This window comes from Musca autumnalis, unplaced genomic scaffold (genome assembly GCF_047663935.1).
Source record: "Musca autumnalis isolate F117 unplaced genomic scaffold, ASM4766393v1 scaffold_1, whole genome shotgun sequence".
NCBI lineage: Eukaryota > Metazoa > Arthropoda > Insecta > Diptera > Muscidae > Musca > Musca autumnalis.
In genome coordinates this window covers 236,635,287-236,662,886 of record NW_027411644.1, presented here as the reverse complement: position 1 = coordinate 236,662,886, position 27,600 = coordinate 236,635,287, and the positions used below count along the sequence as shown (strand labels likewise).

At 37.3% G+C, this 27,600-nt stretch overlaps 1 protein-coding gene across 1 annotated transcript; it reads right to left on the bottom strand.

The window, feature by feature from the left end:
- Nucleotides 1–27,592, bottom strand: GluRIID (Glutamate receptor IID). Its single transcript, XM_073960551.1, has 15 exons — nucleotides 27,239–27,592; nucleotides 27,007–27,167; nucleotides 26,730–26,946; nucleotides 26,475–26,665; nucleotides 22,259–22,562; nucleotides 20,579–20,742; nucleotides 14,321–14,551; nucleotides 14,054–14,257; nucleotides 13,819–13,903; nucleotides 13,231–13,507; nucleotides 12,970–13,171; nucleotides 825–1,065; nucleotides 652–764; nucleotides 402–551; nucleotides 1–342 (listed from the first exon to the last, which is right to left on the bottom strand). The coding sequence occupies exons 1-15, from the start codon at nucleotides 27,357–27,359 to the stop codon at nucleotides 136–138; spliced, it is 2,868 nt and encodes a 955-aa protein (XP_073816652.1). The 5' UTR covers nucleotides 27,360–27,592; the 3' UTR covers nucleotides 1–135.
- Nucleotides 27,593–27,600: the final 8 nt, after the last annotated feature.

Here is a 27,600-nt window from a genome sequence, read left to right as displayed (position 1 = left end):
TTTTGCTATAATTATCGGCTCTGCTCGATTTTTTCATTATATCATGATTTTATTGTTATTTATACAAATTTTATTATAAATTATTTATAGCTATTAAAATGGGTTGTTATAATTTCAAATATATTATTCATTAATTCATTCTGGACTTCCTTCTGTTTCCTCTTCACTTATGCTACTACCACTACAATCCTCATCCGATTCGGTGGTAAAGGATTCAATTGCTTCCAAAGATGAATTGCGACTGCGTGAATAAACTGATGCGGCACCTTTCAATACTCGCTCATTGTTTCGAACATCAACAACAGCCTTCAATTCTTCCCAAAATGCCGAACCATAGGATACCTATGAAAGAAGTTTTCATATTTAATTGGCCATGCAATCATAAAATATATAAAACTTACATCATAAGTACGAGCCATTCTCCAGACATGGCATAGCCAGCAAACTATGCCATATACAATGGACATGCCGGAGCCAACAATCAAGACATAGTAAATACCTTCTAAATTATTGACAGCCAGAGGATTGGCTGAACCACTGTCCGATTTTGACTGAACATAATTGTGTGAAAAATAGTTATTATATTGACTTATTGTTATTGAAAATATATGGGTTAAAATGATAAGTTAGCCTCCTTTCTCCAACACTTACCGTACATACACCGGCACCCATTTCATTCCACCATTTTTGTTTGAGTTTCGCCAAAACCCCTTGTTCTTGTAATTCCAATAAGGCATTGTTGAATTTATCACGATAGGGCCAATCTGGAAATGGTAAAATATATTTTAGAACAACCCTAATATCCAATCAAATTGTAAACTTACTCTTCTTCATTGCAATGCCATAACCTTTTTCATCCAGCGGTTCGCCGACCTTTTGCAGTTTACAATTTCTCACTGTGTGATATTCAATGGATGTTGATTCCATTAAAAAGGCATAGGTTGTTCCACTCTTAACATCACTAGCTGTAACCTTGTCCACACCTTCTTGATTACTTGAAGTTAAAAGATCTGTGTTAGCCATCATATATTCGTGCATTTTCATATAGGTGGGTTCTGAGGAGGTCTAAAAATAAGAAATAAATTGTTAATAAAGTGAAAGGTTCAAAATATAGTCCATATACATTACATTAGGGTGATCCAAAAAAATGTTTTTGTTTATTTCCTACCGCTAATTTTTTTCAATTTGATCCGAAAACCTTACATATGAAATTTTATGGCGATCGGTTAACGTTAACCAGTGCCAACCTAGCGATCTTTGTTTCCATAGTAATTTGTATGGGGCCAAAGGCGCATTTTCACGAAAATTCTCTAAATGCCACAATTATGGTGCGATCGATGAAAAAACTTTAACATTTCATTATTGTGGCTTACAAACGATTAAAAAAATTAAAATCGGATGGGATTTTGATATAGCTATATAGGGCCCAAAATCGGCCGAAATACCCAAAATCGGAGTTATATCAAAATCCTGCTCGATTTTCAATTTTTTTTGAAATCGTTTTTTTGCCACAATTGTGAAATGTTAGAGTTTTTTTACCGATCGCACCTTAATTGTGACATTTAGAGGTAGACGTTGGTGACGTAGGGGATGAAAGATACCAAGGAACGGTCCTGACCGACTTGAACATGGCAAAGCCCAGGATTTATTTTGGTCCCTCTTTCATCTCAATTGGACACTGACCTCCCCGTGGTGTCACCTGGGGAACTGCCTTTAACACCCGTTAAAGGTAGTGAGCTAACATGTGCCGCGCGTTCACCCATAAGAACGTTAAAAACTTGGGTTTGGGCGTCGGGTTAGTAACCCTCCCCTAGAAAAAAACAGCCTACTAAGAAAAAACGAAAGAAAAGAAAAACAAATCCCTCAAAAGTTGACGACCCCCGTAAACGTTTTAAGGACCATGATCTGCGAATCTGCACCTGGAATGTTCGCCCTCTATATATAGAAGGTGCAGTTTACGCATTGGCAGATGTACTTGAAAAGTACAAGGCCGACATTACTGCCATACAGGAAATACGATGGATTGGGAAAGGCGTCACAACAACACCTAAAGGTGACGCACTGTATTATAGCTGCCATGACACAATGCATGAGTTTGGTGGGGATTTGTAGTTGGTCGGAGGTTAAAATATCCGGTCTCAAGCTTCACCCTAGTGACTGAAAGACTCGCTGCAATTTGGTTAAAATCAAAATTCTTCAACATCAGCTTTATTTGCGCTCATACTCCCACTGAAGACATGGACGAACAGACCAAAGATATATGTTACGAGCACTTAGAAGAAACGTATGACCGTTGCCCTGCCCATGACATTAAAATTATACTAGGCGATTTTAATACCAAAATTGGAAAGGAGAATATCTTTGGCCAAACAGTCGGTGAATTCAGTCTCCACAGCGAAACACGTGACAATGGTATGAGGCTGATAGACTTCGCAGCTGCAAAAAACATGGTGGTGAGCAGTACCAGATTTCAAAGAACAAGAAATCAAATTGATGACGTTGTGATAGATGGAAGACATGCATCGAGCGTGTTGGATGTACGATTGTTCCGAGGTGCAAACATTGATTCGGACCACTACCTTGTTGCAGCAAGGTGCGAACAGACACAACACGGAAGTTGGACATCGGTAAGCTGCAATCACAACAGATAGCCACAGCATATTCCACTCAACTGACCCAACTGCTTAATCAAAGCACTCCTCATCCCGATAACATATCAGGACAATGGCAAAACATTGCCCACTCCATGCAAACAGCCGCAAAATCTGTACTTGGATACAAGAGACCTCCACCAAATAATCCATGGTATGACCAGGATAGTGTGCTAAGGATATGAAAAGAGCATTTTTCCAAACTGTTGGTATCCAATAGTAGCGAAGTCGACGAAGATACCACAGATCCAATCACAGAAGATGGTATTGAATATATACCACCCGGCCAAGATGAGGTGAAGACAGCAATAAACCGGCTGAAGAATAACAAGTAAGAACGGTGTTAAGTTCGGCCGGGCCGAACTTGTTATACCCTCCACCAATACAGTAAAATGGGAAAAAATAGTTTCAATTCAATTCAATTCGTGAAGAGGACTTAATATAAAATTTCAGCAATTTCGGGAAAACAATGTGAGGCACCGTTCTATCGGGGGTATTTTAAAACGTCGATCTATACCGACAAATATCTGACGGAAAGTTTTTAGACTCAAAGAAAATTCAATACCAAATTTCAGCCATTTTGGTGGAATATTGAAGCCACAATCTTCAAAATACCGAAAATCGAGAGGTACCTTTCCATGGGGGCTAAATGAAGGCGTGGACCTATAACGGCAAATTTAAAGGGAAAGTATGAGTATCCCCAACCAATTCTAAATACCAAATTTCAGCCATTTCGGATGAAAATTGAAGCCACTAACTTCAAAATACCAAAAATTGGGAGGTACCTTTCCATGGGGGCTATATGAAGGCGTGGACCTATACCGGCAAATTTAAAGGGCAAGTTTGAGTATCCCTAACCAAGTCTAAATACCAAATTTCAGCCATTTCGGATGAAAATTGAGGCCACAATCTTCAAAATACCGAAAATCGGGAGGTACCGTTCTATAGGGACTATATGATGGCGTGGACCTATACGACAAATTTCAAGAGGAAAGTTGAGAACCCCCTAACCATGTCTAAATACCAAATTTCAGCCATTTCGAAGGAAAGATGAGGCCACAACCTTCAAAATACCGAAAATCGGGAGGTACCGTTCTATGGTGGCTACATGAAGGCGTGGACCTATACCGACAAATTTATAGGTGGAAGTTGTAGACGGACGGACGGACAAACGGACATGGTTAAATCGACATAGAATTTTATGCTGATCAATAATATATATACTTTATAGGGCCTCCGACGAATATTTGGATGTGTTACAAACGGAATGAAAATTTAATTATATCCTCCATACGGTCGAGGGTATAATAAGCCGAGCTGTTTAAACCGGAGGCGACACTCTGATAAGGTGTATACATCAACTAGTTAGCTGCATCTGGCAGGAAGAACGCGTACCCGACGATTGGAACCTGAGCATCCTGTGTTCCGTCCATAAAAAAGGAGATAAGACTTTATGCCCCAACTATATGGGCATACGTCTTCTCCCTATCGCCTACAAGATAGTGTCAGGGATATTGTGCGAACGACTAAAGTCCATGGTCAGGGAAACAATGCGCTTTAGACCTGGCAAGTCCACTGTCGACCAGAGACCAAGAGATGCAGATCGACACCTACCACCTTTTTGTCGATGATAAAGCAGCCTTCGACAGCCCGCTACGTTCAAAGGTATTCCAAGCAATGTCTGCATTTGGTATCCCCGCAAAGTTCATTCGGCTTTGTAAAATGACACAAGATCTTCAGTTAAAATAGGAACATCTCCGATGAGTTTCTACCAAAAGAGGTTTCAGACAAGGAAACAGCCTTTCGTGTGATGTTTTCAACATCCTGCTAGAAAAGGTTATACGAGAGGCAAACGTCAAAAGAAGTGGCACACTCTACACCAATAGACACATGTTACTTGATTATGCTGATGATATAGACATCATGGGACGATCAGTAAAAGAAGTAACCGATACCTTTATGAAGGTCGAAGGAGAATTTGCTAAAGTCGGTCTGGCGGTAAACGGCGAGAAGACCAAGTTGATGGTGTCGACGCGCAATGCGTCCATTGAGCTCGGACCAACTGGTTCCTATAATTTTGAGGTAGTAAAATACTTGGTATACCTCGGCACCGCCGTAAACACAACAATCGACATCAGTTGTGAAAAAAAGAAGAATTGTATTGGCCAATAGATGCTACTTTGGTTTAAGTAAGCAGTTTAAAAACAAAGCCACATCTAGTCAAACAAAAATAACGCTGTACAAAACACTGATACTACCCGTGCTGATATATGGTTCCGAAGCCTGGGTACTTGCGCAAGCAGATAAGGCAGTGCTTGGCGTGTTTGAGAGAAAAATTCTTCGAAAGATCTACGGAGCAATCTACGTTAACGGTGAATATCGACGTCGTATGAACCACGAGCTGTATCTGCTATACAACGATATCAATATAGTTAAACGTTTCGAGATGCAGCGATTGCGTTGGCTAGGCCATATCATAAGAATGAGCGATAATGAGCCAGCTAAAAAGGCGTATAAATTCGGGCCTCATGGCGGTGCATGCAAATTGGCAGGCCAAAGAATAGATGACGCAAACAAGTGGATGAAGAGATGACAAGGCGCGGTATCCCAGAAAGCGAAGCACTAAACAGAGAGAATTGGAGATCTTTTCTTAGTTCGGTCATGGGCCAGCTAAGTAAGTAAGTAGTCCTAGCACTTTTCCATGAACAATTGCCAACATATGTAATAACATGTTTTGGTAAAGCCCCCAAATATAACAGTACCTCCCGATTTTCCGCATTTTGAGGATTTTAGATACATTTTTTGACTGAACTACCAGTAATTTGACATTTCAGATACTGCGATAGATGAGGAATGTTTTCCATAATTGTTAATGACATTAGTGACCGCATCTGAGTCTTGTGGATGACATCCACTGCAACACTCAATCAATTATTGCAACGAGAGCATGTTTTTGTGCTGAAGTACGGAAAAAATATTGGTCTCAGGAGTCATGAGAGTGGGAGTACTTTTCCAATGTGTTTTACTTGTATTAGCGGAACAGTTCCAAATGATTTCCTCTCCCTGGGTAACATTCTGTTATACTTCTTGTTTCAGATTATTCAACGTGTCGAAAATAACTGACTTATTTTTCCACCCAAGGCCGGCATAAACTCATACACAATCCCACGGCAAAGGGTTCTTTCGTACCGTATTGACTCGGAACCACACAATACACATGTTCCGGCCAGTGGGTGCCTCTTCAGTGTACATATGTTTGCATTTGCATCGTTTTTCTGCGTTGGGAGCAGCATATTCCGGAATGCCTTCTCCGGAATTTGGTACGAGCCGAGACGGAGGAGAACTCAGGCCCAATTTATATGTGCTCATTTTGTCACATCCACCACACTCATAGTTCGGTAAGATGCAATAGATGTCGGGAGTGGGTGCATCTCAGGGGTTGTTGTGGACTTGTCCATGTGAGGGACTGCAACAGGGACTATGTTGCTGCGTGAACATAGTCTGGGGACTGTCACTGTGAGCCCTTGACATCATCAGAATACGTGACTCCCCTGCAGTCCCCACAACAGCAGCCGCACACCTAGCACTTAATACAAGCTGTTGTTGTTGTGGTCTGAAAATGCGTCATTTTTACAATTTAATTGCAATGGACTCCGAGGTAAGATCGAGCGTACAGCGTTGTGATGGTTACAACGTAATGAGAAAGGATCGCACCAGAAGTGGAGGTGGGAGATTAGCTTTTCTATTGCACCAGTCTGTTCGATACAGATCGATCTTGAGCCTGGCTCTAATGACTCGAACAGTCAAGAGTGGAACTGCTGAGGTAGAGTTGCTGAACGTATACATCCCGCCGATAACTAGCTCTACTCCATGCGTGTTCTTTCTCATAGGCGGACCAAGTTCTAAGATAGGCTATATCGGATCATGTTTTAGTGTAATCCCCTGCATTTTATACAAATTTTCACTAAAATATTTCAAATACTTCCATGTTTTGGTACCTTCCCCATATAACGGTACCTCCCCATTTTAGGCATTATGAGGATTTTAGCAACATTTTTTAACTGAATTAGCCATAATTTGATATTTAAGGTTCTTAGTAGTCCCAACACTTCTCCATCTAATGACCCGAACATGGAATGTATGGGGTAGCAGTCAGGTGTGGAACTGCCGAGGTAGAGTTGCTAAACGTATAAATTATAGGCCCAGCAATAGCCCGCTTTCAGAAGATCATAACCGTCCAGAAGGGTATAGTGCTGGCTGAGTAGATTGATAGCACTACGTTTTTCACGGTCAATGAGGCCACCCATACCACAATTAACGAAGAGAGTCACAGTTCGTCAGACATAACCATCGTGTTATCTGGTGTGACAAATGACGTCACCTGGTAACCCGTCGTTTCTCTTGGATCACACCATCTCCCGCCCGATTCATCACCTTTGAACGGCGCACTTTCTCCGATCATGGGAAAGCTAATTGAACCAATTTCAGAGAGTTCAATAATCACCGCTTCAGAGATCTGCCCAACCCTTCTGATGTTCGGATAGCAGAAAGAACGTTCCGAGACATCACTGCAGCAAAAGCTCGTCAATACCCGAAGTGAGATCAAACTTCCCAGACGATGCGACGGTATTAGAAAATGAACGTGATGAGCTTTGCTGTGCCAACTCCAGTTATCCCAGAGTCAGGGAGTTGACATTGGAAGTTTACAGGTTGATCGGTGAGTATAAGCGGAACAAGTGTCTAAATCATATGAAGAGTTACAACATTGGATGCGGAATAAGTAAATTGTTGACAACGGTTAGGTAATTCTCCAACCCTGGTAAAAAGGAAGATAGAACCTCTGTCACGTTTTGCGACTTTACGCTGACTGATGCGAAGAGCTGTGCAAGTTATTTTAATCGCACAAGTTAATTTAATGCGCAAATTTGTCGAGTGACAGGGCGAAGAAAAGAGCACGGGATCGCTTTAGATTTCTTTCTGCCAAGGATGAACCACCACCATTTACAATGAATGATGTTGCGAATGTCATCGGGAACGCTAAACTAAAGCGTTGCGCTATGGTAATGCTGAAGCAGTTGGGTGTGCCGGAAGTCGGGTATCTCACTAAAGTTCTCAACCTATAGCTAGTCACCCGCATTGTTCCCGAATTATGGAAAATGAACGGGGTGGTCTCGCTATTGAAACAAGACAAGGATGTCAGCAAAGTCGAAGGTCACACTAGAGTGTTTCATTGAAACAATTTCATGAAAACAAGGGTTCCTAGGTCGAGCTTCACAGTAGAGTGATATCATAAAGTTGCTGTAGTGGGGAACTCGATCTATAAATACCTAAAACTTTCAATGAAACCACTCTAGAGGGACCTTCGACAAAGGTGAATCATACTGACCGATTTCCCTTTTGTCGCCCATATCAAAGACACTTGAGGCTTTACTCCTCCCCAGCTTCCTGTTGCCAATAACAAGCATTAGTTCCGTAAGCAGTAAAGCTCGATAAAAGCGCAGTACGCCATCTTCACACATATTAGTCGAGGACTCAACCAGAGCAAGCCCTGTGATATAGGGTGTCCAAAACCGAAACCGGTTAACCGGTTAACCGGTTTTGAGTTAGAAAACCGAAACCGGTTTTAGCAAAAAACTTCATTTTCGGTTAACCGAAAAAACCGATTATTTGTGTCGGTTAACCGGTTTTTAAAAAATACTAATATTCTTAATATTTCATTGCAACTGTATTCTTGAAAGTAAATTAACACAAGGTAACGCAAAGTTATGAATGTTAGATACCTTTAAATTTGAAAAATCTTTTGTGTAAAATGTAGAGTTGTGCCAATCTAGTTCACTACCCCCACATCGTTTGTGGGCGAATACGCAATATTCTTCTTCTTTATTTGCCTATTCGTTTTACGAATTTATGGCGATCAGTGCAATTACATAAAATATATTACATTATATTAAGTGATTATATGTATTTATAAGTTGTTTATTATTTCAGCAAAAGATTGTCGATTTCTGCACCTGCTGAGTAGAGTTGAGGCATCATTTATGCCGGTCCATTCCTGAATATTGTTAATCCAAGACTTCTCTTTTCTTCCCCTGGACTGTCTGCCTTCTATTCTGCATCGGATGATGTTTTGAAGTAGTTTGTATTTGCTGTTTCGCATGATGTGTCCAAGATATGCTGTTTTTCGTTTCTTTATTGTACGTATAAGCTCTTTTTCTTGGTGTATTCTTCGCAGTACTTCATTGTTCGTTACAAACTTGGTCCATGGTATTTTTAGAATTCGCCTGTAAGTCCACATCTCGAAAGCTTCAAGTTTTTTCATGTCAACGGCCTTCAGGGTCCACATTTCGACTCCATATAGCAAAACAGACCATACATATGTTCATTCTGCCCGATACCAATGGACGTAAGAATCTCTATTAACTTGTCGTGCTGTACTGTATCGAAAGCCTTTTCGTAATCAATAAAGCATATATATACATCTTTTTGAACAGCTTTGCATTTTTCAACTAGGATTTGTAGGGAAGAAAGAGCTTCGCGGGTTCCCATGCCTTCCTTAAAACCAAATTGGGAAGCACCCATAACTTTTTCACACTTCTCATATATTCGCCCATGAATTATTTTTAGGAAAATCTTCAATGCATGGCTCATTAGACTGATAAGTCTGTAGTCACTGCAGTGTTTCGGCTGTGTTTTCTTTGGTATAGTTATAAACTTTGATCTCAGCCAGTCATTTGGGTATTCCCCGGTCTCATATATGTAATTAAATAGCTTGTTCAGGATATTAATGTTATCTCCGTCTATTAACTTCAATATTTCCGATGGAATCTCATCAGGACCACATGCTTTTTTAAGTTTTAAGGATTTTACTGCTGACTCAATTTCTTGTTTGGTTATAGATGTTCCTTCTGGCGGTTCATTCGTCATCATCACATATGTTGATCGGTTCTGGTCGGCAAAAAGGAGCTTTATGTACTCCTTCCATATTATCATCTTTTCTGATATATCAAAAATGGGTTCATTTTCCTTATTGTATAGAATTTTAGGTATTGATTTGCGGTATACACCTGCCATTTCTTTGATCTTTTTGTGAAGATTGAAATCGTCATTTAATTGTTGCAATCTTTCAATCTCCTGGCATTGCCTGTTTATGAGATTATTTTTCGCAATTCTGATTGCGGATTGTATTTCTCTATTTAATTCGTAATATAATTCGTAGTTTCGATTTTTATGTCTTCGACGTTCCTCCATCAGATCTAGTATCTCCTTTGTCATCCATTCATTCTTTTGTGGTTTTGTTGTGATTCCTAGATTATTGTCCGCTATGGATTTTAGCGTATTTTTAACAGAATTCCACGTCTGTTCACTATCTGCAGCTTCAATTTTTCTAAATTCTTGATCAATGATCTCCCTCATTCTTGTCCTTACCCTTGGTTCCTCCAGTTTTCCAGTATTGAGTTTTCCACGTGTTTTTCTCTTTGCGTTTCTCTTCAATTTTGCTCTTATTTTTGTCATTAACAGGATATGATCCGATGGAACATCTGCCCCTGGATATGTGGATGTCTTCATTACACATGAAGAATAGCGTTTATTGATCAAAATATAATCTATCTGGTTCCGTATTATATTTGTTGGTTTGTCCTGAGGGGATTTCCAGGTATACAATCTTCTTTTTGGCAAGCAGAACATTGTATTTGTAATTTTCAGTCCATATTCTTGACAGAATTGAATAAGTCTGTCACCTCTATCATTTCTCTCGCCTAGTCCAAATTTGCCTGTTATGCCTGGTACAATATCTTGTCCAACTTTGGCATTAAAGTCTCCTTGGATGATAGTTATATCATGGGGTTTTGTCATATTTATTAGGTATTTTACATCTTCGTAAAAATCTTCCACTTCTTCTTTGCTCTTGTCTGCAGTGGGCGCATATACTTGTATAATATTTAGTTTTAAGGGTTTTGTTTCTAACTTTATAAGCATTGCTCTGTCAGATTTTGGTACAAATCCTGCTACGCATTGTGCTATGTGGTTTTTTAAAATGACACCTACTCCGTTTCTATGAGTTCTATTCAGGTTTCCTGAGTAAAATATTTTGACATTTTGAGATGCAAATTCTCCATTATCAGGCCACCATGTTTCGCAAACTCCAAGTATATCAATATTCAGTTTATTCATCTCATTAATGGTGTTAGCTAATTTTCCAGATTCATATAGGCTTCGTACGTTCCAGGTACCAATATTCAGGTTATTTTTTGTTTTACCTCCGGGGATTCTTAGCACCCTCGTTTGGCCGGAGACTGAGGGCCGTTCATTATTTATATTCATAAATTGCATGATTTTCATGGGATAGTACTCCAGGGGTTTCCCGTTGCCTTCTGAAGGGTTTACAGTTTTCCATCTAGTTTTCAGCCGCTCCTCATGGAGTTCAGACGCTGTTTGCTGCCGCTTTACTTAAGGACAGACGCAGCAACCTGTTGGTCCGCGGGACGTATTTGATTTCCGTCCTACCACCCATATCTGGGAAGCATTCCCCTATACGCCACCTGGGGACGCGCCCTATAGGGGTTACAGGTTCCCCGAAGGGCAATACGCAATATAAGACGATTAAAACTAATATTAGTCATTATACAACAAACCGCCGAATTTTCCGATGATGCATAATATTCACTCGGATCAGCTTTATTAGGCGAAGTCTGTGCATAATTAACACAATCTTTAGTCGAATGTCAGGTTATGAAGGGTAACGATAACAAAATGTATGTTTGAGTCAGGCATTTCACGACTATTTTAGTTTGGCAACGCAAGGCAAGAGTTCGGGTGCCACCGTGGTGCAATGGTATGGATACCCGCCTTGCACGCTGAAGGTCGTGGGTTCGATTCCCCGGTCAGTCAACATCAAAATTTTCAACGGTAGCAAAATACCCCTCAGCAATGTTGGCGACATTTCCTGAGTATTTCAGCCATGTAAAACTTCTCTACAAGTCTTGTCTTAAGACACGCCGTTCGGACTCGGCGATAAACAGTAGGTCCCAGCTCATATGAATCGGGGTGCACTCATTGATATTAGAGAAGTCTCCCTTGACTCGTATGAGATGTTTGTGGAACAATTATCTTTATAAGGGCTTTTATTATTCTAAGAGCACAATTTCTGTCTTAATTTCGCTGTCCCCACTTCGAGAATAAATGTCCAATAAAAAGGATATCATGAGGTAATTATATAATAATGACGTCGGTATACTTAATTTATCCCTTGCCGTACATTTTGATTCAAATACTTATCAATTTTGTACCTATTTGACAAAACCGGTTTAAACCGGTTAACCGGTTTTGAAAATTTTTGAAAACCGAAAACCGGGTTTTCAAAAGATTCAAAATGTCGGTTAACCGAAAACCGTTTTGTTTGGAAAAACTGGTTTTTTGGACACCCTACTGTGATAGAACAGTTATGGTGGCGCTTGATTTATCAAAAGCCTTTGCTACTCTGTCAAGCACTCCTGGCTGTTTGAAGACATCGAGCAGACAACCCACCGTCAAAGTTTGAAACTTTGGATAATCAATTATATGTGCAGATGCAAGTCGTACGTGGAATTCTGAAACAAGAAGTCCAAGCCCTGTAGAGTGAAACAGGGAGTTCCCCAAGGTGGGGTGATATCTCCGGAACTGTTCAACCTTTACCCCTCCTGTATTCCGGCCCCTCCAGATGGTATTTACATCGTAACGTATGCGGATGATTTTACGATTTTGGCGACAGGTACCTTCCCTGATGCCATTTGTGAAAGGCTGAGCTCCTATTTGACTGATCTTTAACCACCTTTTCCCATGCGAGGAATACCCAAATATCCGCCACTACATCTACGGTCACTCTGTTCACCACATGGACGGTAATTGAACGGAAATTTTGCCAATTGTAAAATTGTTTCCAAACGTATGTCAAGTTCAGAGATTGTCCATATCGGACAACACCTTCGGGTACCTCCATCAGAAAAGTTTCAAAGTTTTGCTTAAGTACGGTTTAAGGGCATTTCGAGGATCATTTTGAAAAGTTCACGGAAGGTACTCCTTGTGCTGCAGTGATAGTAATATAATGTTTATCGTGGGCAAGTCCATGCATTCTGACTTACTGGTGCAAAAGATCTGAAAAATTCTACGGTGATCGACTAAAATTGCTCGTGGGCACGATAACTATCGAAATGAATGACTCTCAAAATTAGATCCTGTTCCAAGATGAACTATGTCGGTCAATTCACGACTAGTGAAACCTCTTTGAAAAAGAGGGACGTCCATCCCTTATTCATGCCCTTATATTTGCTTTTGGACTTACCGCAAAGAAATTACGTGTTGCACCATTCTTTTTGGCACCATATTGTACACCGCCCTTATTCTCAGCTAAATCTTTGACATTTTCCAAAACTGTTGTTGGATTTTCAATGGTTAAGAAGGCGGCTAAATTAGCGGTATATGAAGATACAATAATCAATGTAAAGAAACACCAAATGGCTGCTACAGTGCGGGTCGATAAAGCTCTGAAATAAAAAACAAAATAAGTTATTTTCACAAAATTTCGAATGATGTAACAACTCACTTGGGTGCTATTTCCGAACCCTGTTGTAAAAATGCACCAGTTGTAAACCACAAGGCACTGTTGATGGTAAATTGATTTTCCAATTCTTCCGGTTCTTCAATGCAGGGATAGGGATTATCCCATTCAGTTGGTGATAGGCGACCCAATATAAAGAAACACAGGGACACGGAGAGAAAGGATATACCCAAGTACTTCCAAACTTGCTTGGAAAAGGGGTCCATGAAGGAGAAGGTTGTGGGTTCGCTTTTCTGCGGCTTTAAATATAAAATTGCAATGCCTGGAAAGAGAAGGACAGTAAGAAGAGCGAGAAAGTGAAAGGTGGATCCATGTGTTTTGAAACACCCACAAAGAAGGAATATTGATGAATTAAGTATAATTTATGAAATTGCAGCCATCATATATTTTGTGGCAACACCATAATGCCGCACAATATATGGTTGATCCACAAATATATATTTTTACATATTTACAACATTCTATGTTGTTTTTCGAATATATTTGTTTCGGCAACATTGCTTTTATGTGTTCAACAAAGCATCATACAAATATTATATCTGTCGGAGGTCACCATGTCATAAAATAATTTACCTGTATTCATGAAGGGAATGGTAAAGTCCACCACTTCTTCTCGTTCTGAGGTAATTGTCAAATCAGTAATGGCCAAATCGGCTTCCTAAAAATATATCGAAAACAAAGTTATTTCCTCAAAATGCAAGCCATGTTTGAGTTTTTATTAGAGAGGTCAGATAAAGTAACCCTATTTTCTTTTTCACTGTTTAAATGTGAAGTAAAACATTTTTACTGAAATTAATTTTCTTATTACCCCATCAATAATTTGTTTCAACATTCCCGTTGTTGTATTTGTGGTCTTATTGAATGATCCATAATCGGAACCACCATTTCTCAGGGTAAAATTAAAGCCCAAAATATCTGCTAATTCCTTAATTAAATCCACACCATAGCCTTGATACATATTGTTGCCACTTAATTTCTTGTGTGATTCCACTAAACTGGCATATGGCGGGTTCTGGAAAAAATTCGAATATTAATATGAAAAATAAACAACTGGATTTCAGATGTTACAACTTACCGGCACAGATATCAATACCACATAAGTTTTATTCACCATGGAATTGTCATCAAGTAAAACTGCTTGTTTTTGTTTTTGAGGTCTTTCGAATGTGAAATTTTTATTTTCTTCCCAGACACCAACTTTTACCAGACCTGTGGGCTGCAGTTCGATAACATCCAGTTTGTAGCCCTTTCTTCGAAATCCGTCAAAGTAAATGCGGCCGGTAAGTGTGTTTTTGTCAAAATCAAGCTGAAATGAAGTTAGGAATACATTAAAAATATATTTTGAAAAATCCGTTGATAGCTAGCGGAAGATTTGATTTGCATTGTGGAAATTCAAGTAGAAATATTGGATAGCAACAAAATATTAGGTCCATGGCGGACAGTCAGAAGATCTGCGGAAAGGTAGAAATAAATACTTGATGTTCAACGACCATGAGAAATCCCCTCCCGCACCCAAATTTAACCAAATAAATATTGTGATGAGTCAATGAGGTGCATATTCCATAAGCTCACTTGGAACAAGCGATGGAAATAACCGTTTTTCCGTAAGATGTCAGTATAGAAAATTGTAGACACGATGTCAGTTAATGTACCTAAAATGTCTTCATTTAAATGTAAAATTACAGATAGTTCGGTTAAAAATTGTATATAAAATCCTCAAAATACCGAAAATTGGGAGGTACCGTTATATGGGGGCTATATCCAAACATGGACCTATGTCGACAATTTTTGATGGAGAGGCGTGGTGACCACTAAAAACTTAAAATGTCAAATTACGGCTTATTCGGTTGAAAATTGTAGCTAAAATCCTCAAATTACTGAAAATCGGGAGGTACCGTTATATGGTGGCTATATCCAAACATGGACCTATGTTGAAAATTTTTGGTGGATAAGTGTGATGACCCCTAAGAACAGCTAATTCGGTTAAAAATTGTAGGTAAAATTCTCAAAATACCGAAAATCGGGACCGATATAGCCCATCATCGAACTGACCTGCCTGCAGACAAAAGACACATTTTCCCAAAATCTCAGCGTCCTATCTCCATTTTTGTTGACGCTAGAGTGATTACCACAGACGGACGGACGGACATGAACAGATTGACTCAGAATTTTACCCTGATCAAGAATATATATACTTTATATGGTCGCAAATGAGTATTTCAATGCGTTACAAACGGAAAAACAAACTTAATATACCCTCGATACTATGGTGGAGGGTATAAAAACATAATCCAAACCCTATGGATTATGTTTTTATGTAGAACATAAGTACCCTCAGTCTATGACTACATAAAAAACAATACCAAGAGTGGGGGGCATAAATTGGAGCGAACATTTTGTACCCTCCACCATAAAATAGTCTTAATAAAAAGGGAATAATTAGTTTCCTTTCACAATTTTAGGTGGACAATTTTTGGACCATGAATACCCCAAATGCCGAATTTTTGTCTAATCTATTCTAAACAAGTAAAAAAGTATCCGTCGGCTTTGCCGACAGAGATATACCCTCAGCCTGTGCAAATTGAAACACTTTTTTCCCAAAAAAAAAAAAACTTATTTATTTAGGGGGTTTTGAGAATTATGGATCGACAAAAATGTGGATTGGGATTAAAATTCAAAAGTGTTGCGGAGGAGGAGAAATGGACCGACATAGTCCATTATGGAAGTGGATCTTATTTTGGGAGTCATATCTTTTCGATAGATATCGCTCCCACTAGTAATTTCAGTTTGGACCAGTATGCCAGGAAGCATGGACTTGTCCACGGAAAACATAATATCGCTGTAAACAGGACCACAACCAACATATTAGGAGATCCAACGTTTGGTCCAAAATGGTTGCCCCGTCCAAGAGATATCGTGCATACCATTTTAGTGTCACTTTTTAAATATTGGGAGGAAGTACCGAAAGATGGGAACCGGTAATGCCCATCTTCGAACTGAAACTAAGTTTGTATAAAATCTGCCGAAGGCCAAATTTTGGACCAAATCGGTTGATCAGTTAGAGAGTTTTCGTGCCGTCTAGCCACTAAATATGGAGCCATAGGGGGTTTCTACACCTTTTGGGCTTTTTTCTAAAGAAGTATGGACTTGCCTCTAAAAAAAAAAACTGTTACCGTCGTATTTAAAACAGCGCATGCAAGTGGCTGCAACAAAAACCAAAGTGATCCGAAAGCAGGTCTTGAAGTGAACTTATCCGAAATTTTGTGAGAGAGTTAGCTGAAGGAGTGGACAAATATAGTCAATATTCGAACCTGATCTATATCTGGTAGATATATTAGGATGCGTAAAGTATGGACCAAATCGGTCATTCCCTTCAAGAGTTATCATGCGCACAATTTTTCCGAACAGTTTTGAACTTTTGTGGGGGAAGTACCTAAAAGAGTGGACTGATATTGCTTATCATCGAACTTAAACTAAGCTTGGGCAAAATATTACGAAGGCTATATTTGGGACAAAATCGGCATATCCGTGCGAGAGTTATCTTGCGCTCCAACCACTACAACCGGTGTCATAGGGTTTTTTTAAGTTTCAGGCTATTTTTCTCAGGAAGTGTGGACTTGCCCCTGATAAATCTTATACCGTCGTATAGAGGGCAGTGAATACAAGTTGTTACGACAAAAATCAAAGCGATTCGAGAGCAGTTTCTAAACTGAACTTTTCCGAAATTTTGTGTGGACTGATAGAAGGAGTTCCGGAGGAGTGGACATATTGGGTCTGGTAGAAATTTTACTATGTGCAAAGTATGGACCAAATCGGTTACTCCATTCAAGAGTTATCGTGCGCACACATTTTCCGAACAATTTCGAACTTTTGTGGGGGAGGTACCTGAAGGAGTTGACCGGTATGGCCCGTCTTCGAACTTAAACTAAGTTTGGACAAAATATTACGGACGGACATTGCTAAATCGACTGCAAATTGTCTGAAACGGATTTCGTCCAAACATACTAGGGGTTTAAAACCATTATTTCGATGAGGCACATTTTGTCCGTATGAAAGTGTATATACCCTCGTTAGCATAAATGCTGAGGGTATAAAAATGTTTTCCATTAGGTGAAAGGGGCTTTATCAAAGTGTCGACCTAGCTTTACAATTTTTGGTGGAAAAGTTTTATAACTGCAGGGAACCTCAAAAGTCAAATTACGGGTAGTTCCAATAAAAAAATGTAGCTAGACTCTTAAAATACCGAAAAGCGGTAGGTACCGTTATATGGTGGCTATACCAAAATAGGCACCTATGTTGACGAATTTCGGTGGAGAAGTTTCGTGACCACTGAGAACCTCAAATATCAAATTGCAGCTAGTTCGGATAAAAATTGTAGACAAAATCCTCAAAATACCGAAAATCGGGAGGTACCAAAACAAGAACCTATGGCCATAATTTTTGGAATATAAGTTTGTTGATCATTAGGAACCCTAAATATCAAATTATAGCTAATTCGGTTTGAAAATGTGACTAAAAACGTAAAAATGCCTGAAATCAGTCGGTACCAAAACGTGGACCGATATAGCCCATCATCGAACTTGACTTGCCTGAAAACAAAAGAGGCATCTTCCCAAAATTTCAGCGTCCTTTCTCCATTTTTGTGTATGCTAGAGTGATTACCACTGACAGACGGTTGGTCGGACAGGCATAGATGGACTCAGAATTTTACCCTGATCAAGAATATATGTACTTTATACCCTCCATACTATGGTGGAGGGTATAAAAATAAATAAATTTTCATATGTGATAAAATAAGTTTTCGGTTTCCAGGGTACATTTTTAGGTTAGTTTAGTTAATTCCACAGGTGACCTTAAACAGGATTAAAGTTGATGAGGAGAGGATCGACATAATCCATCTTAGAACTAGATCTAATTTTAGGAGTCATTTCTTTCGTCACGAGCCATTTTAGTTAGTTACCGTAGGAATTTTTAGGCCATTACGTTAGGTGGCATGGACTTGCCTACGCAAAATATTATATTGATGTCAACAGGGCCAACAGAAGTATTATTGCTATTTAAAAACAATCCTCGAACAGCTCTTAAACTGAACTTAGGTGATAATTGTAAAATTTTGTGAGAGAGATACCCCTATCGGGCAGCAATAATAACTTTCTTGGAACTACGTTTACGTTTGCACATTTTAAGATGTGCAATGTTTTGGCCATACCGGATACTCAATTATTCATTAGTCATTTTAGTTGGTACCAGCAGGAATTTTAGAGCATTTGGGCTACTATCTCTAGAAGGGTGGATTTGCCACCGAAAAAATGTTACTCTTATAATAGGAACCGCGAGGACAACCTGCTGCAAAGAATTTCAAAACGATCCGAGCCATGAACTTGAACTATAATTTTTAGAAAAAAATAAAACCCGTTTAAAGGCATCAATATAGTTCATATTCAAAGCGGATGTTTGAATATTACGATGTACAAAGTTTGGATCAAATCTATTACTCCCTTTGGAAGTTATGAAGTAGGTTCCTGATATGCCACAACATTGAACTTTTTGTAAGTTTAGACAAAATATTACGACTCCAAATTGTCTGACAATTATTATTTCGATGTAGCACATCAAAGTGCATGTACGCTCGCTCCTTAGCCTATAGATTGAGGTTATCAAAAAAAAAAAAAAAAAACAAAAAGTTCGGCCTGGCCGAACTTTTTATACCTTCCACCATTATTTATAAATTATATAGATATAAATTATTATTATAAACCATTTTCCCGCTATTTCGGTTAGATAATTGGGAGCATGTTCGCCCAATCAGTGCACTCAGAAGGTCTGCGGTTTAATCCCTGACCAAAACATCACACATTTTCGGTGGTGGCAAATCTTCTTTTGAATTACATTTCCTGAGTATTTTAGTCATGCAAAACTTCTCTACGTGTGGCGTGGTAAGACACGCCGTGCGGACTCGGCGATAAACAGTAGGTCCTATATCATTGAGTCAAAATGAACTTGCGTGCATTCATTGATATGAAAGAAGTTGAACCTTCGGGGATGATGTGGGAACAAATGTACATTACATATGTATGTACATTTAGCCGAATTACATATGCTACTAAAATCTTAAAAATTTCCATACCCTACCGTATGTCAAAACGTGGATCTGTGCCGATTATTCTCTACGGAAATGATTTATACATTTAGACATGTCAGCATAATAATAATGGGGTATATATGGCAACATGGGGCGCCTTCGCCACTGGGGCGACTACGCCAGCGCCGATTTTCTTGCAAAATGTCTTCCATTTCGGTTGGATAGTGTCTAAACGCTTTAAAATATCGAAAATGTAGATCTACCGTATTATGGGGGCTATATCAATTCTCAGCTGCAATGTTTTATAGTGTTTATAACCTTCGAAATTCTCAAAACTGTGTGGTATATATAAATCAAAACTTGGACCGAAATTACCAAATTTCAATATAAAACATTCTAGGAGTAATATAAACATCTGTACCAAATTATATACCGACTTAGTTTATGCTGATTAAGAGTAAGTATTATTAATTAATTGAATTAATCGAGCTAACATGGCCTAAGGAGTTTGTATGGAAAAATGAATTTTAGCGAAATACCACACACCCAGCCATTATGCTACGATCGTTGGTGGTGGTTTTAAGCCAGCTCATCAAGCTTATTTGAATGTAAAATTTGTAGATAGGAAGTATTTTTAGAAGTCTTTTTCTATATCAAGTCACCCTAGTGTCTTGTATAGGAATAGGAAGTCACTATCAATCTATCATACCAACAAACTTCTTGATATGATATCAACAAAACTTCCGAAATGGAACCCCCCCTTCGATTGTACATGTGTAATGATTCCTAGACAATACACTAGGGTGATTTGATAAATAAAAAATACTTCATATCTACAAATTTGTAAAAATGGTTGTAAAAATAGAGTTTATCAAAATCAGCTTTTTGTCTTCTAGCCATTTTACATTCAAATATGCCTGATGAGCTGGCTTAAAACCACCAGCGAAACGATCGTAGCATAATGGTTGGGTGTGTGGAACTTCGCTAGAATTCATTTTTCAATACAAACTCCTTAGGCCATGTTAGCTCGATTAATTCAATTAATTAATTAAAAACATTCATATATAATGGCCTTCGTCCTAAAAAGACAATAATAAATAAAGAATAAATATACTTTATAGGTCTCTGAGGAATATTTCGCTGTGTTACAAAGGGACTGACAAAGTTAAGTTCACCCTCCATCCAACAAGTCCAAGTTTTTAATATGCCTAATTATTATTTCTATTCTGCAGCTTCAGTTCTCAATCTTACCGATCTCATGTAATTCTTAAACGTCGAACCATCCTCTTGCACATTATCTGCTTCCAGTTTACAATCCAATGGTTGTGGGACATATTGTATATTCTTAGTAGCTTCAGCAAAAGCTATGACAGCATCATATAGTAAAGCCATTTCCAAGGTTATGGGACAGGAGCCTACGAAAAACAATTATTTTGATTACATTAATACATTAAGAAATCATTATTCGTCTTTGCCAAAACAAAAATAAACGATGCAAATAAATATATTAAAAAACGGAGAAAAATTTGCCTTGTTGATAGTGGAAGTTTTCGTATCTTACAGGGTCTTGGAAATAAGTACTCCTTCACCGGGGCAGCTTCTTTGTAAATATACAATTACACTTCTATCAAAAATATATGGTAACATGGGGCGCCTTCGCCACGTTTTTGTTCAATATGTTCTCATATCGACATCATTAAAGTTTTTCCAAATATTATTTTTGGTAAGAATATTAGCATGTCTTGACTATAAGTTTTGATATATAAATGATTATATTTTTGTTTTTAAAATATTATATTTGAGAATGTACAAAGTGTCTAAAAAGTGGCGAAGCCTCCCCACCCATGGGGTAGCTTCGCCATCGACATAGGACATATATCAACGGACTCTAAACTGGCATTCACCATACTTCCTCCCCAAATATCAACATTATGCATAAAATTTGATTGTTAAATAGAAAACATTATTTAATAATCAAAAATGATTCTAAAATTTACAAAAAGAAACATATTCTAGCCGTTAATTGAAGTAGGTACCTTGAATTTAGGCATAAACATAAAATTTTTGCCAAATTAGATAGGTTTAGCACAATATTTGATTTCAACTTCACATTATAGCGTGGTATATCAATAGCATAAACAATTTAAGTTAAACCTGATAAACCTGACACCCCTATCAAGCGTAGCCGCCCCACCCCCTACATAGTTCATAACATGAATATAATGACATTTATAATTACTTTTATCATGCAAATTATTTGGATTTATATTCTTCAGTAGTTGTCTATTAACGGTATAAAATATAATTTTGATATCACAAAATGTATACAAGACATTACAAAATATACCTACCATGAATATTTTTCGCAATACCCCAAAAACATGAAACCGCGTTCACCAGCAATCATATATTTGATAGAAATGCCAATTTTTGGGAGATGAAAGATCTTCGTTAAACTCACAATTTTCCCTTTAACGGCATTTCTGTAGCAGTTATAATTATCAAGAAAATCGGCGCTGGCGAAGGCGCCCCGGTGGCGAAGCCGCCCCGTGTTACCATATATACTTTGTGAGATCTAAATGATTATTTCGAGGAGTTACAAACGGAATGACAGAGGATATATTTGTAGAGGATGTAGCTGAAGGAATGGACAATCAACAATCAATCTTCTAACTTGATCAATTATCTCAGGAAATATTGACATCCTCAAGAAAATAATTACTTCACAAAGACTAAAGTTTCAAACCTACATGAGATAAGCTGGAGATAAGCCAGATATAGACGGACTGACATGGGACTCCAAATGTGCTGAAGGGGATTGGATATTAACATCTATGTGGTCTAATAAGACAGATTTTTTACCGTGTCACATTTTATATACATTCTTTAGCGATAAGACTAAGGGTTAAGTAAAATACACATCTTCCTTACCATTTCTAATAATTTCATTATCAATTTCCCTTTGTCGAATACGATTCTGAGTTTCTACATCATCAACATCAATTTCTGAAGTTTCAATTCGATCGATTTCATTATAACGTTCATCATCTGATAACTTTTGTAAGTAGCCCATTTCACGCATAAGATTTTGAACTTCAGGCTTTTCGGCAGAGAACATACGGAACCCAGTTATATTGGCATCACTATATTTGTATTCTTCCAAATCGAAGGTGTGGAAATCCAAATTTCCAATAATGTAGGTGTAATCCTCGTTCATAATGCCAACTTGTTGGGCCTGCAATACAAAGATTGAAAAATTTGATTAAACAATTTAAAAATAAACAAGTAAAAAAGCGTTAAGTTCGGCCGGGCCGAACTTTTCATACCCTCCACCATAAAATATTCTGAACTAAAATGGAATAATTAGTTTTCATTCCTGTTCCCAACTTTAAGGGCGTACGTTAAAATGTCAGATAATGTACATAAAATGCTTCCTTCGGGAGGCCCTTTTTTATGGTGCCTATATGGTAAAATTCAAATTTCCTTTACAATTCCATCGAGAAAAAAATTAAAAAAATGTTGACAAGCACATTCACGATTTTTGTTACATGGGTTAAGAAAAAAATCGTGGTTTCAAATATGTTCGCGTTCACAAAATTGGATGCTGCGCCCAAAAGTTATGGGGGGTTTTATTCCCTTATAAAGAAAAAATATTTAAAAATTCCCTTTGTGTTGCAATACCAAAATTTATATATAAATCGGTAACAACATTTAATATCTATCCGTAGACGCCTAAATATTAGCTAAATTTATTTTCATTTTCGCGGAAAATCAAAAAATAATGAAGGAATCTTGGAGTAAATTTTATTTATTCTTTCTCAGAGTCCATAAAAATCTCTAAAAAATAAATTAAAAATACGTACAGAATCTTGACAATGTCCAGAAAAATGTGAGACCAAAATTTTATTGATTAGGATTTTAAATTGCATATTGCAGCTACAACAAAAGACAAAAGTTTATTGTTGGAACATTATTTCAAGAATATATTTTTTGGTTTAATACGAAACATTTGAGAAAATTTTTTGGAGTTTTTCTACTATTTCGCTAAATTTCCTAACAAAACCTGAATTATTTTGCTAAAACCTCTTGAAGGAAAATAGTTTATCATCGTGAAAGTATATTTGCATAGTGTGATAAGCAATAGAATTAGGAAATAAAGAGTGATATTGATATTACAATCAAAGAAAAAACATAAAAGTTAAAAACCGTATAACGCGCGAAATAGTTAAAATCAGTTGAGGCGCATGTGCTTTTCGCATAGAGCGAGTGCATCATTGCCAATATGTTTGCATTTTTCCATGTTTCATTTAACCGCAAAAGTGTGCCATCAGTTGCATCTTACTACACCAAAATGCTTCATGTGGGTAAAAATAACGCGATGTTCATATGATTATAAGGCGCATCCGATTTCAGTGACCCCCTGTTAAAAATACGTCAATAAGACAAATTTTATACAGATTCGTCAAGAACCGCGGATGTGCTACCTGATTCTATTTTTGGTTAAATACGAATACTACTCCCGAATCTCTGAAATTCATGACACCCCTTTTTGACAAATATTATAATCGTGCATAAAGGATTCAATTTATGTAAAAAAATTCAAGGGCAATCGCGGTTAAGTATGCGGATTAGTCAAAATAAAATTTTGCTTATTTTCCTATTTTCAGGGTATCTATATCAGCGGTTTTAGTGGATGGATTCGATCGCGGTAGGGCTCATTGAATCCGGCGCGGAAAAAAACTAAAATCACGCGGGGTTCAAGGGTACCTGAGTCATAGTTGTAAATTTTGAAGCCAAAAAATAGGTTTTTAAAGAAAAATTACGCACCAAAAATTCGACTTTGGACTCTTATTACTAGGGAGCTGTGGGGAGCACACTCATGAGATATACATCAAATGACGTGGAATCACGAGTTCTACAATGCAATAAATAGATTAGGTCATTATCTGGTTGCGCCCTCCAATTATAAGAAAAATTCAAAAAACCCCGATTTCAAAACTTCAAAATGTCAGCATCGATTTAAGAGGGATGCACTGTATATATCGAGAAGTCACACATTAGCATCATGTTGCCCAAGGGGTATTCTTCAATCCTTTCTTTGAGCTCAGGTCTGAATTTTCCCTCGTTTGACCAGAAATCAAGAAAAAACACAAAAAAGCTTGCTAACTTCAACACATTTTTACCCATTTTTTTATATTACCACCAACGCAGCTTCCACGAAAATTATTTGTTATGGTCCATATTATAAGATCGTGGCTAAAACACTTCAGTTCATGAAAACATATTCATATTTTATAAAATATATTAACAGTTCGCGACTTATTAAATGGTGAACCTCAACTTCAACGATTGTAAAACATTTTTGAATATTACCATATCTAACTATGTATGTTGACAATTTTTGGGGGGCTAGAAATTAGGAGGTATCGTTATATAGGGGTTATAATAAAACCTGGACCTATGTTGACTGTTTTTGATGGGAGCCTTTGATGTCAAATAACTCCTAATTCGGTTAAAAATTGCAGCTAGAATCCTCAAAATACCGAAAATCGGTACATAACTTGGGAACTTCAAATGTCATTAACAGCTAGTTCGGAGGTATGTGGGCTATACGAAAATATGAACTTAAATGAACAATTTTTGTTACAGAATTTTTGTTGGCTTTTAAATTTCAAATTACAGAAAGTTCGTCCAAAAAATAAAGCTAAGGTACGAAAAATCGGGAGCTTTGTTTTGGGGCTATACCAAAACATTGACCTACGTTGGTTAAACATTTTAAGTAAAATCCTCAAAGTACCGAAAATCGGGAAGTATCGTTATATTGGGGCTATGTTGAAAATTGTTGATGCAGATGTGTGGTGACCACTATAACCTTCAAATGTCAAATTACAGTTAGTTCGGTTAAAAATTGTAGCTAAAATTGCAAAATTACTGAAAATTGGGAGGTACCGTTATATGGGAGCTATATCCGAACATGGACTTATGTTGACAATTTTTGATGGAGAGGTGTTGTGACCACTAAGAACTTCAAATGTCAAATTACTGCTAGTTCGGTTTAATATTGTACCTAAAATAATCAAATTGCTGAAAATCGGGAGGTACTTTTATATGGGAGCTTTATCAATACATCGACCTTTCTTGACAATTTTTGGTGGAGAGGTGTGGTGACCACTAGGAATTTCAAATGTCAAATGTTCAAATTACAGAAAATTCGGTTAAAACTTGTAGGTAAAAATCTCAAAGTACCGAAAATCGGGAGGTACCGTTATATGGGGCTATACCAAAACATGTACCTATGTTCATAATTTTTTCGAATATAAGTTTTTTGGTCACTAAGAACCCTAAATATCAAATTATAGCTAATTCGGTCTAGAAATGTGACTTAAAACGTCAAAATACCTGAAATCGGGCGGGAACGTTATATAGGGGCTATTCCAAAACTTAAGAAATTAAGAACCCTAAATGTCAATTTATAGCTAAATCGGTCTGAAAATGTAGCTAAAAACGTCAAAATACCGTAAATCGGGGGGTACCGTTATATGGGGGCTATACCAAAACGTGGACCGATATAGCCCATCATCGAACTTGACCTGCCTGCAAACAAAAGACGCATTTTCCCAAAATTTCAGCGATTACCACAGACGGACGGACGTGCACAGATCGACTCAGAATATATCAAGAATATATATACTTTATAGGGTCGCAAATGAGTATTTAAATGCGTTACAAACGGAAAAACAAACTTAATATACCCTCCATACTATGGTGGAGGGTATAAAAATATATAAAAAATAATACTATTATTACATATTAATAATAGTGGTAGTAATAGTTGTAATAATAATTGTATCAGAATATTATTAATAATGAATATGTATAATTATAATAGTAATAATAACTATATAATTTTAATAATAAATAATTATAATAGTATTTATTGTAATTGTAATAACAAACATAATAATATTTATAATATTGTATAATAATGAAATAAAGATAATTACATTAATAATTATTATATTATTATAATAAAATAACTAATAATAATTATTATATATTATTTATTATTTTTGTTACTGTTATTATTATTTTATATTATTATATATTATAATTACAATAATAAACAAAAATATTAAAAATTATTTACCTGTTTCAAAACTTCTGCAACAGATTCCGAAGAACCCACAACAACTATACGGCTGTCCACAGATTTTCGCACTCTTCGTAATACCGATTTATAGTTACCATTTAAATTTAAATCATAACGTAAAACGGATATGACAGGTCCATTACTACCATAGATGGTCATGAGAGCATTTAAAATGCTGAGATAGGCAGCTGTAGTAAAGAAGTCATCAACAATTTCTAAGTCTAACAATTAAATTCAACTGAATGTATTTACCATTTTCATATAGAAATATATAACGACTCCATTCAAACGCTGATATGACAGCATGTAAAGCTTGGGCTATATCTGCAGGATGAGGATGTATATTAAAGCCCTCATTGGCCTCACTCATGTGCGCAAAAATATATGGAACATCTTTGCTGTCACAGACATTCATCAAATGCAGACCGGTTGATAAGGCCGAAGGACCAAATATACCACCAATGCCACCCTAAAACAAGACAGACGTTAGATATATTTTTTTATTAGACAAGGTAGTGATTTTACACACCTCCATCATACGACATAGACGATCAACACCTTGCATTGAATTTCCATAATTTATTTCAGCATGCTGTACTTCCAATTGTATTGTCAATTCGGCATTGATAATGTTTGTTGCATTTTCAAAGGTGTAACGCAGTACTTCCGAATTTAGATCGGTAATTAGGCCTGAATGTGAAAAATAGAATACGTGTTTGTTACAAATAACCATGATTTGTGTCATTTTGTGCGATGCTTACCAATAGGTATACGACCACCACTTGCTATTCCAGCATAATTATAACTATCTCTTTGTCCTTTTGTAGGATATAAAATAAATAAAATTGTGATTAAAATAAAAAACAAGATTTCACGAAACATTTTCTTTTCACAACAACATCAAACGTTTTTTTCGTAAAACATTTCACATTCTCCGTTTTGATATTTTCTAAATAAAAAACTATTTTTAACTTTGCCGACAATGGAGGGAACAACAACAAACAAACGATAACAACAACGTGTCAAATCTCATGCAACGATTTTCGTCAACAATATCGCCCGTGTTCCGTGGCAGTTCCCACACAAATGCATGGGCGAAGAGTTCAATAATGACTGATCTCAA

Coding starts and splice junctions, on each gene's coding strand:
- GluRIID (XM_073960551.1), bottom strand. CDS start 27,359: ATGTTTCGTGAAATCTTGTTTTTTATTTTAATCACAATTTTATTTATT. Junction 14,552..20,578: donor TTAAGAATTACATGAGATCG/GTAAGATTGAGA, acceptor ACTTCATTTCAG/CTTGATTTTGACAAAAACAC. Junction 13,508..13,818: donor CATTCCCTTCATGAATACAG/GTAAATTATTTT, acceptor TTCTCTTTCCAG/GCATTGCAATTTTATATTTA.